We start from the raw sequence: 12,703 nt of genomic DNA on the forward strand, positions 1-12,703 counted from the left end.
TTCAGTGATTTAATAAGAAAAAATAGGATCAAGGTAATGCCAGTTTTTGGATAAGAGCACTCTCTTGTATTGCAGCCTTTTTTGGTACCACAGTACTACAGTGATTTAAGTGCTTATTTCACACTTCCTGCAATCATATCTTTCTGTAACATTGACTCTGTACTCAAATCCAAGGTTCTTCATAATGTTGTAACCAAGATTTAGTGCCAGCCATGAAATTTCTACAATGCCATCCTTTTACAGGATCATAGGAACAGGATTCAACTATTCAGTCCCTCGAGCCTGTTCCTCTATTCAGTTGGATCATGGCTAATCTGTACAACAACAACTTGCATTTATATAGTGCCTTTAATATAGTAAAACATCCCAAGGTTCTTCACAGGAGCTTTATCAGACAAAGAAGGAGACATTAGAGTAGGTCAGAGCTTGGTCTGGATCACAGCGAGTACTGTCAGGCCTCACTCACCCCTGGCAACACCACCCATTGAACCAGGATCATCCTGGAAAACAAAGATAACCCCCATCTGCTAACCCATTACCCTTTCCTTCAATAGCTTTCTCCCATCCTGTCCACTCTCACCTCCAACAAGTCCAAGGAACTTCTTTGACACTAAGATTGGATGTTCAGCTGACTCAGCTGCTTGCCCATTTCCTTTTTGCCCATCACAGCAAATTTCCTCCCAGTACCCCCTTTTGCTCTAACTCTGTATCTTTCTCTAGTTTCTCCCCCATTTCCCCTCTTTGCCTTTACAAGTCCATCTTGTCCATAAGACCACCCCCCCCCCCCACCCCCACCCCACTGCTGCTGCTTCCTTGAGTTCATCCACACCAAACTGTTGATCACCCAACTTCCTGCCTGGCCCCTATTCTGCCTGATAATGATAACTGGTTTCTCTCCCCTGAGATGCTGTTGCCCTCCTTTTCAAAACAGTTATCATCACACCCTCCTCAAACAAAAGCAATGATCAAACCCTCTGCCCTTGCAAAATCCTGCCCATCTCCAACCTCCCTTTCCTTTCCATGGTCCTTGAATGTACATTTGTCGCCCAAATCCTTGCACATTTCTCCCATAATCAGGTTTCCACCCCTGCCACAGAACTGAAACAGCCCTAATCAAAGCTACAAATAAGATCCCCATAGTGCACTATCCCTCATCAACCTTTCTGCAGCCTTTGACATGATTAACCAAAACATCTTCCTCCAACATCTCTCCTCGCTTTCCATTTGTTTGGTCTACCCTCAATTCTACTCTGACCTATACAATCATAGCAAGAGCTTCTCCACAATGCCATTTTATAGATCATTGCTGATCTGTACCTCAATTCCACTTGATCCAAGTCCATTGATACTCATAACTAACAAAGATATATTGATGTCAGTATTAAAAATTGCAGTTGACCCTCCGAGCATCCACAACCTTTAAGGAAGAGAGTTCCAGATTCCACTACCATTTATGTGAATAAGTGCTTCCTAGTTGCACTCCTGAAGGGCCTAGCTTTAATCATAAGATCATTCCTCCTTGTTCTAGATTTCCCCACTAGAGAAAATAGTTTTTCTTTATTTATTCGACTGAATCGTATGGGACTACTGTATAAGGAAAGGTTGAACAGGTTGGACGTATACCCATTGGAATTTAGAAGAATGAGAGGTGATCTTATTGAAACATATAAGATCCTGAGGGGACTTGAGAAGGTGGATGCTGGAAGGATGTTTCCACTTATGGGCAAGACTAGAACTCAGAGGGTCGTTAGTCTGGATTTTGCTTCCTCAGAGAGCAGTAGAGGCTGGGTCATTGAATATATTCAAGGCTGAGTTAGATAGATTCTTAATATACAAGGGAGTCAAGTTTTAGAGGGGGAAGACAGGAAAGTGGAGTTGAGGCCCCATTCCGATCAGCCATGATCTTATCAAATGACGGAGCAGGCTCGAGGGCCCGAATGGTCTACTTCTGTACCTAATTTGTGTGTTTGTATGAATCCTTTTATGAGCTTAAATACCTCAATTACATCACCTCTTAACCCTCTAAACTCAAGGGAATATGAACCAAGTTTATGCAGCTGCAAATTAAGCAGTAATGGGGTGGTAATTGGGATGATGCAATTTTAACTGAACTGCCACCGCTTCTTCCATGTGTTAGTTACAGTTGTCCCTAGAGTGAATTACATCATAGCGAGCCGAGTACAGTCTGACAGTAGGGTGATACAGTGCTAAGGGTAGATATTTTTTGAGGAGAAAACCAGCATCAACTGGGATTATATGTGGATTGATTCATGTTTCAACCACCTGACCTTTCTGCTGTTAGCTGGTGTTTACATTTAATGGCTGCCATGTAACGCATCTACTGATCAGATGTCACCTAAACTGGTTTCCTGTGGTTAGCATATCATATCAAGCAACTAAAGTTCAGTGAAGCTAGGGAGTTGAGATAAACACACAAGGTGCACAATACAACATTATAAAAATGGATATACAATTAATTTATTTTTATAGATTGACATAAATAATGTCAGTCAAAGCATTGCCCTCTGTTTTCTGCCTCTTGGAGGTATATTGGAACTGGTGGCTCAATGCCAGTAAACCCCAAGGTTGCAGCCTGCCTTAAAGGTTAACCTGTAGAGACACTGGTCCGGATGACGGTCTGAACCAAACAGGATAAGTGCATTGGTGACCGTGCTGACAATGGTCAGCAGCAATCCAATGGCTGATCCCAGAGTTCTGTTCAAACCCAGGTGACTGATGCTGGAAGATGTGTCTCAGCCATGAAAGTCATCCCGAAGCAAAGCTTAATTGGTGCATCTTTTGGGGGGGGCGGTGTGTGGCTGGCACTCAGCTGAGCATCCCTGACCAGGGTTCAAATCTTTACTCTAATCGCATTTGAATTGGGTATCACAGAACTGGATTGCAAAGTTTCCCTAAGCTAGGATGAAGACATATTTGCTAGAGTATCTCTCAAGTATTTTGAGCTGGACTGACATATTACAATCATGAGTAGATGGAAGCCATGGACCAGCTTTAGGTAGAAAAGTTGAACGACACTTTGAGCAGATTTGATAAACAATTGTTTATATCAACTACAACCGAAAGTAAATAATAAATGGATAAAATTAAGAATCAGGTTCTGAAAGACTCAGAAAATCTGAAAAGCCTGAAAGTATTGTTGGCAACTAGGTGTTATCAGATTTTAATCAGGTATATTTGTAGTAATTGTACTCTGCCACAAATACTTCTTCAGATTCTCGGGGGGGGATTTCCAGTCTCATGCTTTATGAAAGGAATGCAGAGGCTTAATCCTCTCTAAGTACTACTTTAATATAGCAATTATGCTGACAAGAAACTGCCATCATATGTCTTGGTATTCGGGAAGCTGATATTATAAACCACAAATGTTAAGGAATCAGTTCCATTTAACACTCGGAGCTGGTCCCCTATTTATACTCTATTCAGCACTGCTGAACACTACTAGCGCCTGTTTGAAAAGTTAAAGTAAAGGGATGCAAATAGGCAACACAAAGGCACCTTTCAACCCTTGCTAGTTTCTCCTTGGTGGTTAACCTTGTTCTCCATGAATTTATCTTCAGATGTTAATTTGCAGTATCAACTGTCTAACATGTCTGACACTTGCCATTATATTATTGCAAAGTAAATTTTTCTCACTGAGCAAACAGGAAGTGAAGAAGGAAGTGGTGGAAATACTTGTCTGAACTTTCCAGACAGCAGAAACAGAAAATGCAAAATTATTTCTGACTTTGTTTATTCAGGGGAGTGGTGTGTAAGATGTTTGTGTAAAATCTCTGTATTTTGAGTTTACAGAAAATTGGGGATTTGCTGTTCGATAAGGGACAGGCTTCAGTGTTAATTCAGTGAATTTCATTGCTACTTCCACAGCTATTCAAAACAGCGTGATTTTTCAGATACCTATGTGAGGTATTAAATAGGCATGGAACATGTTTCTTATTTGAAGGAGCTGCTTATGTGTTTGTGCTCATTGATTGAAGACTGTCAGTCTTGAAAATGAACTTTCTTCTAACTTTACATCCTGTACTTACAACATGCTGCACTCTTACTTGAAAATAATCATTTTTTTCCATTTCCATAACAGTTGTCTTTGTGGTCGCTTGAGTACACCGGCCAAATTAGCCGAAGTATGTACTCAACAATGTCTTGATGGGCAAATGAAGTGCAAGAATCAGGTTCTGAAAGGCTCAGAAAATCTGGAAAGCCTAAAAGTATTGGCGGCAACTAGGTGTTGTCAGATTTTAATCAGGTATATTTGTAGTAATTGTACTCTTCCACAAAGACTTCTTCAGATTCTCAGTGGGGGATTCCAGTCTCATGCTTTATGAATTTCTTCACAAGTTCAAAAACGTGATTTACTTAAAGCCCCAGTTCCATCTATTTATATTGTAAATATGGACTGCATATCAGACACTGAAACACATTCCACTGAAGGGGACAGATAGGCCAGCAATGTCCCTGCACTCAGCAGATCTTGCAAGCATGCAAACTGTTAGCGAGAGATAGATTCAGCTACACTTCTTCATATTTTGATGTCCTGAGGTTTGTGATATAATCATTACTGGGTCAATTAGTCAGCTTCTACTGAACACTTTGCCAGGATATGATGCACAGTACGTCCCTATATTTGATGTGCTGCCAGAATCTAATGCATGCTGTGTTTGACAAGCATTAGAACCTGATGTACATCTTATTTATAGTCATGGCTGACAGACCCTAAACAGGTGCATGAGCTGCCTGGTATAATCTTCTGCTATATTCCACAGGTCTCCAGCAGTTCAGTAGAAGATTGTTTTGAAGAAGTGGCAGATCTACTTGATGAAAAGGATAAAGAAGTATCAGATATAATCCAAAACATCTATGCTCAGCAAGCAGGTATTAACAAACACGCATGATTTATGCAACACATCTACATGGATATTTTTATTTTTTATTTTATTTATTTAGATACAGCACTGAAACAGGCCCTTCGGCCCACCGAGTCTGTGCCGACCATCAACCACCCATTTATACTAATCCTACATTAATCCCATATTCCTACCACATCCCCACCTTCCCTCAACTCCCCTACCACCTACCAATACTAGGGGTAATTTATAATGGCCAATTTACCTATCAACCTGCAAGTCTTTGGCTGTGGGAGGAAACCGGAGCACCCAGCAAAAACCCACGCAGTCACAGGGAGAACTTGCATGCGGGAAAAATCCACCCAGCATCTGCCCATTCAAGCCCTCAAAGAATTTTATATGTCTCAATGGAGATCGCCCCTCATTTTTGTAAACTCCAGAGAATATAGTCTAATCAATCTCTCCTCATAGGACAATCCCCTCATCTCAAGAATCAGTTTAGTGAACCTTGGTTGCAATCCCTCAAAGGCAAATATATCCTTCCTTCGGTAAAGGAGACCAAAACTGTACACAGTACCCCAGATATAGTCTCACCAATGCCCTATATAATTGCAGCAATACTTCTTTACTCTTATACACCCATCCCTTTGTAATAAAGGCGAACATACTATTTGCGTTTCTAATTGCCAGCTGCATCTGCACATTAGCTTTGAAAATCGTGTACAAGAATATCAAGATCCCTTTGAATAGCAACGTTTCCCAGTTTCTCACCATTTAAAAAATGCTACTTCTGTTTTTCCTACCAAAGTGGATAACTTCACATTTCTCCATGTTATGTTCCATTTGCCATGTTCTTGCCCAGTCATTTAACTTGTCCATCTTCCTCTGCAGCCTCTTTGCATTTTCCTCAACTTACTTTTTCATTTAACTCTGTACAGTCAGCAAACTTGGATACATTATACTCGATTCCCTCAAAGTCATCGACATAGATTGGAAATAGCTGAGGTCCAAAGTCTGATCCTTGCAGTACCCCACCAGTTGCAGCCTGCCAACCTGAAAATAACCCATTTATTCTTGCTGTTTTCTGTCAGTTAACCATTTCTCAATCCATGCTAATATATCATCCCAATCCAATGAGCCCTAATTTTGCATAATAACCTCTTTTGTGGCACTGTTTATGTTTGGTTTATGTTTATGTTGTTTATGTTTATGTTTAGAGATACAGCACTGAAACAGGCCCTTCGGCCCACCGAGTCTGTACCGACCATCAACCACCCATTTATACTAATCCTACACTAATTCCATTTTCCTACCACATCCCCACATTTCCCTACCACCTACCTATACGAGGGACAATTGCTAATGGTCAATTTACCTATCAACCTGCAAGTCTTTGGCATATGGGAGGAAACCGGAGCACCCGGTTTCTTTCCACTTTTCTTCTTTCCTCTCCTGAAGCTGTGGGTTATATTCCATAGGTGCTGCTTCTGATTACAATTCCTTATCTGTAAGTTTATACAGTACATATCAGCAGACTATTTGACTGAAAAGAGCATTATAACTGGGCCTCATATTGTCATTAACTGATGTCCACATATGCCCAGTTTACAGCAGGGGTAACAGGAGTGTGATCAGGAGTACGAAGCCTGGATGATTTTCTCTGCCAAGGTTGTTAAGGCAGATCTACTCAGCCAAAACACTCCCAAGTTAACACAGACATGGACTGCAGTCTGCCTAAGTAGGGTCACAGAATCACAGAATAATACAGTGCAGAAGAGGCCCTTCGGCCTATCGAGTCTGTACCGATGCATTAAAGACACCTGACCTGTCTACCTAATCCCATTTACCAGCACTTGGCCCATAGCCTTGAATGTTATGATGTGCCAAGTGCTCATCCAGGTACTTTTTAAAGTATGTGAGGCGACCCGCCTCTACCACCCTCCCAGGCACTGCATTCCAGACTGTCACCACCCTCTGGGTAAAAAAGTTCTTCCTCAAATCCCCCTTAAACCTCCTGCCCCTCACCTTAAACTTGTGTCCCCTCGTAACTGACCCTTCAACTAAGGGGAACAGCTGCTCCCTATCCACCCTGTCCATGCCCCTCATAATCTTGTACACCTTGATCAGGTCACCCCTCAGTCTTCTCTGCTCCAGTGAAAACAACCCAAGCCTATCCAACCTCTCTACTTAGCTTAAATGTTCCATCCCAGGCAACATCCTAGTGCATCACCTCTGCACCCCCTCCAGTGCAATCACATCCTTCCTATAATGTGGCGACCAGAATTGCACACAGTACTCCAGCTGTGGCCTTACCAAAGTTCTATACAACTCCAACATGACCTCCCTGCTTTTGGAATCTATGCCTCGATTGATAAAGGCAAGTGTCCCATATGCCTTTTTCACCACCCTATTAACCTGCCCTTCTACCTTCAGAGATCTATGGAAAAACACGCCAAGGTCCCTTTGTTCCTCGGAACTTCCCGGTGTCAGGCTATTCATTGAATACTTCTGTGTCATATTACTCCTTCCAAAGTGTATCACCTCACATTTTTCAGGGTTAAATTCCATCTGCCACTTTTCTGCCCATTTGACCATCCCGTCTATATCTTCCTGTAACCCAAGACACTCCACCTCACTGTTAACCACTCAGCCAATCTTTGTGTCATCCACGAACTTACTGATCCTACCCCACATAGTCATCTATGTCATTTATATAAATGACAAACAATAGGGGACCCAGCACAGATCCCTGTGGTACGTCACTGGACACTGGCTTCCAGTCACTAAAACAGCCGTCTGTCATCACTCTCTGTCTCCTACAGCTGAGCCAATTTTGAATCCACCTTTTCAAGTTACCCTGTGTCCCATGTGCATTTGCTTTCTTGATAAGTCTCCCATGTGGGACCTTGTCAAAGGCTTTGCTGAAATCCATGTAAACTACATCAACTGCACTACCCTCATCTACACACCTGGTCACATGCTCAAAAAATTCAATCAAATTTGTTAGGCATGACCTCCCTCTGACAAAGCTATGCTGACTATTCCTAATCAAATTTTGCCTCTCCAAGTGGTGATAGATTCTCTCCTTCAGAATTTTCTCCAATAGTTTCCCAACCACTGACGTGAGACTCACTGGTCTGTAGTTCCCTGGCTTATCTTTACAACCTTTCTTAAATAGTGGGACCACATTAGCTGTTCTCCAGTCCTCTGGCACTTCCCCCGTGCCCAGAGAGGAATTAAAAATTTGGGTCAGAGTCCCTGCAATCTCCACCCTCACTGCCCACAGCATCCTGGGACACAAATCGTCCGGACCTGGAGATTTGTCCACTTTTAAGCCTGCCAAAACCTCCAATACCTTGTCACTCCCTATGACAATTTGCTCAAGAACCTCACAGTCTCTTTCTCGGAGTCCCATATCTACATCCTCATTTTCCTGGGTGAAGACAGATGTATTCGTTCAACATCCTACCAATGTCCTCTGGCTCCACCCACAGATTTCCCCCTTGGTCCCTAATGGGTCCTACTCTTTCCCTGGTTATCCTCTTCCCATTGATATACGTGGAGAATATCTTGGGATTTTCCCTACTTTTACCAGCCAGAGCTTTCTCATATCCCCTCTTTGCTCTCCTAATTGCTTTCTTAAGTTCCATCTTGCACTTTCTGTCCTCCACTAATGCTTCCATTGATTCGCTCTCTTTGTATTTGCTAAAAGCCTCTCTTTTCATTTTCATCGTACCCTGAATGTTTCTGGTCATCCATGGTTCTCTGGGCTTGTTGCTCCTACCTATTACCCGAGAGGGAACATGTTGGGCCTGTACCCTCCCCATTTCCTTTTTGAATGCCCCCCACTGCTCTTCTGTAGATTTCCTGACAATTAATTCTTTCCAGTCTACCTTGGCCAGATCCTGCCTCATTTTACTAAAATTCGCTCTCCCCCAATCCAAAACTTTTTTTGCAACTTGTCTATTTCTTTCTCCATAACAAGCTTAAATTGTACCATATTGTTGGAGAAAATCCAGTTAACCCAATGATTCAACAAATTCTCCGGACTCAGACTTTGAGAATAGACAGACTTTATGCATGATATCATGGAGAGCACACCTTACCTAAAAGCGGTCCAGTGTTGCTCTCCAGAGCAAAGGAAATCCACAACGGATATACAGTTACTCAGCCCATCCCGGCTGGACACAATCCAATCAGAATAGTTATTGATTACATACATTACACATAGTACCAATTAGTAGAAACTGGGCGCCACGGGTTGCCTTTGTCGGTGGGAGAGGTCATTGCACCTCACTGGACAGCTACCGCCCGCCTCAAACCGGGCAGCCCCCGGTCAATAAGGTTCTGTCCCGCCACAGTCTGCCTGCTTCAATGGGTGCTTGGAGCTCAGGGTCATTGCCCGAAAGGTGGACTGATACACCGCACCAAACAACATGAAAAAAGGAAAGAAGGTACCAGCCCTTCGCTTTGCAAGCTGGAACGTCAGAACTATGTGTCCTGGCCTGTCGGAAGACCTTACACAAATCAACGATTCTCGGAAGACCGCCATCATTAACAACGAGCTCAGTAGACTCAATGCGGACATTGCAGCACTTCAGGAGACTCGCCTCCCCGCGAGTGGCTCTCTAGCAGAGCAAGACTACACCTTCTTCTGGCAGGGCAGGGATCCTGAAGAACCAAGACAGCATGGAGTGGGCTTCGCCATCAGAAACTCCTTGCTCAGCATGATAGAGCCTCCCTCAAATGGCTCGGAACGCATACTGTCCATCCGACTGCTCACCACCTCTGGTCCAGTACACCTACTCAGCATCTATGCTCCAACACTCTGTTCCGCACCTGAAGCTAAAGACCAGTTCTATGAACAACTCCATAACATCATTAGCAGCATCCCCAACACCGAACACCTATTCCTGCTGGGGGACTTTAATGCCAGGGTTGGGGCCGACCATGACTCATGGCCCTCCTGCCTTGGGCGCTATGGCGTTGGAAGGATGAATGAGAACGGGCAGAGACTGCTTGAGTTGTGTACCTATCATAACCTCTGCATCACCAACTCGTTCTTTCACACTAAACCCTGTCACCAGGTTTCATGGAGGCACCCAAGATCACGTCGTTGGCACCAGCTAGACCTCATTGTCACAAGGCGAGCCGCCTTAAACAGTGTTCAAATCACACGCAGCTTCCACAGTGCGGACTGCGACACCGACCACTCCCTGGTGTGCAGCAAGGTTAGACTCAGACCAAAGAAGTTGCATCATTCCAAGCAGAAGGGCCACCCGCGCATCAACACGAGCAGAATTTCTCACCCACAGCTGTTACAAAAATTTCTAAATTCACTTGTAACAGCCCTTCAAAACACTCCCACAGGGGATGCTGAGACCAAGTGGGCCCACATCAGAGACGCCATCTATGAGTCAGCTTTGACCACCTACGGCAAAAGTGCGAAGAGAAATGCAGACTGGTTTCAATCTCATAATGAAGAGCTGGAACCTGTCATAGCCGCTAAGCGCATTGCACTTTTGAACTACAAGAAAGCCCCCAGCGATTTAACATCCGCAGCACTTAAAGCAGCCAGAAGTACTGCACAAAGAACAGCTAGGCGTTGCGCAAACGACTACTGGCAACACCTATGCAGTCATATTCAGCTGGCCTCAGACACCGGAAACATCAGAGGAATGTATGATGGCATGAAGAGAGCTCTTGGGCCAACCATCAAGAAGATCACCCCCCTCAAATCTAAATCGGGGGACATAATCACTGACCAACGCAAACAGATGGACCGCTGGGTTGAGCACTACCTAGAACTGTACTCCAGGGAGAATGCTGTCACTGAGACTGCCCTCAATGCAGCCCAGCCTCTACCAGTCATGGATGAGCTGGACATACAGCCAACCAAATCGGAACTCAGTGATGCCATTGATTCCCTAGCCAGCGGAAAAGCCCCTGGGAAGGACAGCATTACCCCTGAAATAATCAAGAGTGCCAAGCCTGCTATACTCTCAGCACTACATGAACTGCTATGCCTGTGCTGGGACGAGGGAGCAGTACCCCAGGACATGCGCGATGCCAACATCATCACCCTCTATAAAAACAAAGGTGACCGCGGTGACTGCAGCAACTACCGTGGAATCTCCCTGCTCAGCATAGTGGGGAAAGTCTTTGCTCGAGTCGCTCTGAACAGGCTCCAGAAGCTGGCCGAGCGCGTCTACCCTGAGGCACAGTGTGGCTTTCGTGCAGAGAGATCGACTATTGACATGCTGTTCTCCCTTCGTCAGATACAGGAGAAATGCCGTGAACAACAGATGCCCCTCTACATTGCTTTCATTGATCTCACCAAAGCCTTTGACCTCGTCAGCAGACGTGGTCTCTTCAGACTACTAGAAAAGATCGGATGTCCACCAAAGCTACTAAGTATCATCACCTCATTCCATGACAATATGAAAGGCACAATTCAACATGGTGGCTCCTCATCAGAGCCCTTTCCTATCCTGAGTGGTGTGAAACAGGGCTGTGTTCTCGCACCCACACTTTTTGGGATTTTCTTCTCCCTGCTGCTTTCACATGCGTTCAAATCCTCTGAAGAAGGAATTTTCCTCCACACAAGATCAGGGGGCAGGTTGTTCAACCTTGCCCGTCTAAGAGCGAAGTCCAAAGTACGGAAAGTCCTCATCAGAGAACTCCTCTTTGCTGACGATGCTGCTTTAACATCTCACACTGAAGAATGCCTGCAGAGTCTCATCGACAGGTTTGCGTCTGCCTGCAATGAATTTGGCCTAACCATCAGCCTCAAGAAAACGAACATCATGGGGCAGGATGTCAGAAATGCTCCATCCATCAATATTGGCGACCACGCTCTGGAAGTGGTTCAAGAGTTCACCTACCTAGGCTCAACTATCACCAGTAACCTGTCTCTAGATGCAGAAATCAACAAGCGCATGGGTAAGGCTTCCACTGCTATGTTCAGACTGGCCAAGAGAGTGTGGGAAAATGGCGCACTGACACGGAACACAAAAGTCCGAGTGTATCAGGCCTGTGTCCTCAGTACCTTGCTCTACGGCAGCGAGGCCTGGACAACGTATGCCAGCCAAGAGCGACGTCTCAATTCATTCCATCTTCGCTGCCTTCGGAGAATACTTGGCATCAGGTGGCAGGACTATATCTCCAACACAGAAGTCCTTGAAGCGGCCAACATCCCCAGCTTATACACACTACTGAGTCAGCGGCGCTTGAGATGGCTTGGCCATGTGAGCCGCATGGAAGATGGCAGGATCCCCAAAGACACATTGTACAGCGAGCTCGCCACTGGTATCAGACCCACCGGCCGTCCATGTCTCCGTTATAAAGACGTCTGCAAACGCGACATGAAATCGTGTGACATTGATCACAAGTCGTGGGAGTCAGTTGCCAGCATTCGCCAGAGCTGGCGGGCAGCCATAAAGACAGGGCTAAATTGTGGCGAGTCGAAGAGACTTAGTAGTTGGCAGGAAAAAAGACAGAGGCGCAAGGGGAGAGCCAACTGTGCAACAGCCCCAACAAACAAATTTCTCTGCAGCACCTGTGGAAGAGCCTGTCACTCCAGAATTGGCCTTTATAGCCACTCCAGGCGCTGCTTCACAAACCACTGACCACCTCCAGGCGCGTATCCATTGTCTCTCGAGATAAGGAGGCCCAAAAGAAAAAAAAAGAAAGTACCAATTAAATCACTGATTAGTCATCATGGGGCAACCTGAATCAGCTTATGCCGGCCCTGATCATCAGTTGATGAGCTCAGGTCCCATCCATTGTCCTGAAGTCTCCCAATTATCACCTTAAATGGGCCTGCATTCCTGAAGGTGCCG

The 12,703-nt window shown here is 44.8% G+C and overlaps 1 protein-coding gene across 9 annotated transcripts in view; it reads left to right on the forward strand.

Annotated features, from left to right (window-relative positions):
- LOC137346878 (uncharacterized) overlaps positions 1-12,703 on the forward strand; it is a 398,647-nt gene that overhangs the window by 142,475 nt on the left and 243,469 nt on the right. For 8 of the 9 annotated variants that reach the window (XM_068010837.1, XM_068010836.1, XM_068010841.1 and 5 more), the window contains one exon: positions 4,782-4,890. The exons of the other annotated variant lie outside the window; for it this stretch is intronic. In XM_068010837.1, the coding sequence (XP_067866938.1) occupies positions 4,782-4,890 (109 nt within the window). The remainder of the gene's footprint in view (positions 1-4,781; positions 4,891-12,703) is intronic. 9 annotated transcript variants of the gene reach the window in all.

This window comes from Heterodontus francisci, chromosome 30 (genome assembly GCF_036365525.1).
Source record: "Heterodontus francisci isolate sHetFra1 chromosome 30, sHetFra1.hap1, whole genome shotgun sequence".
In the NCBI taxonomy this organism is placed as follows: Eukaryota; Metazoa; Chordata; class Chondrichthyes; order Heterodontiformes; family Heterodontidae; genus Heterodontus; species Heterodontus francisci.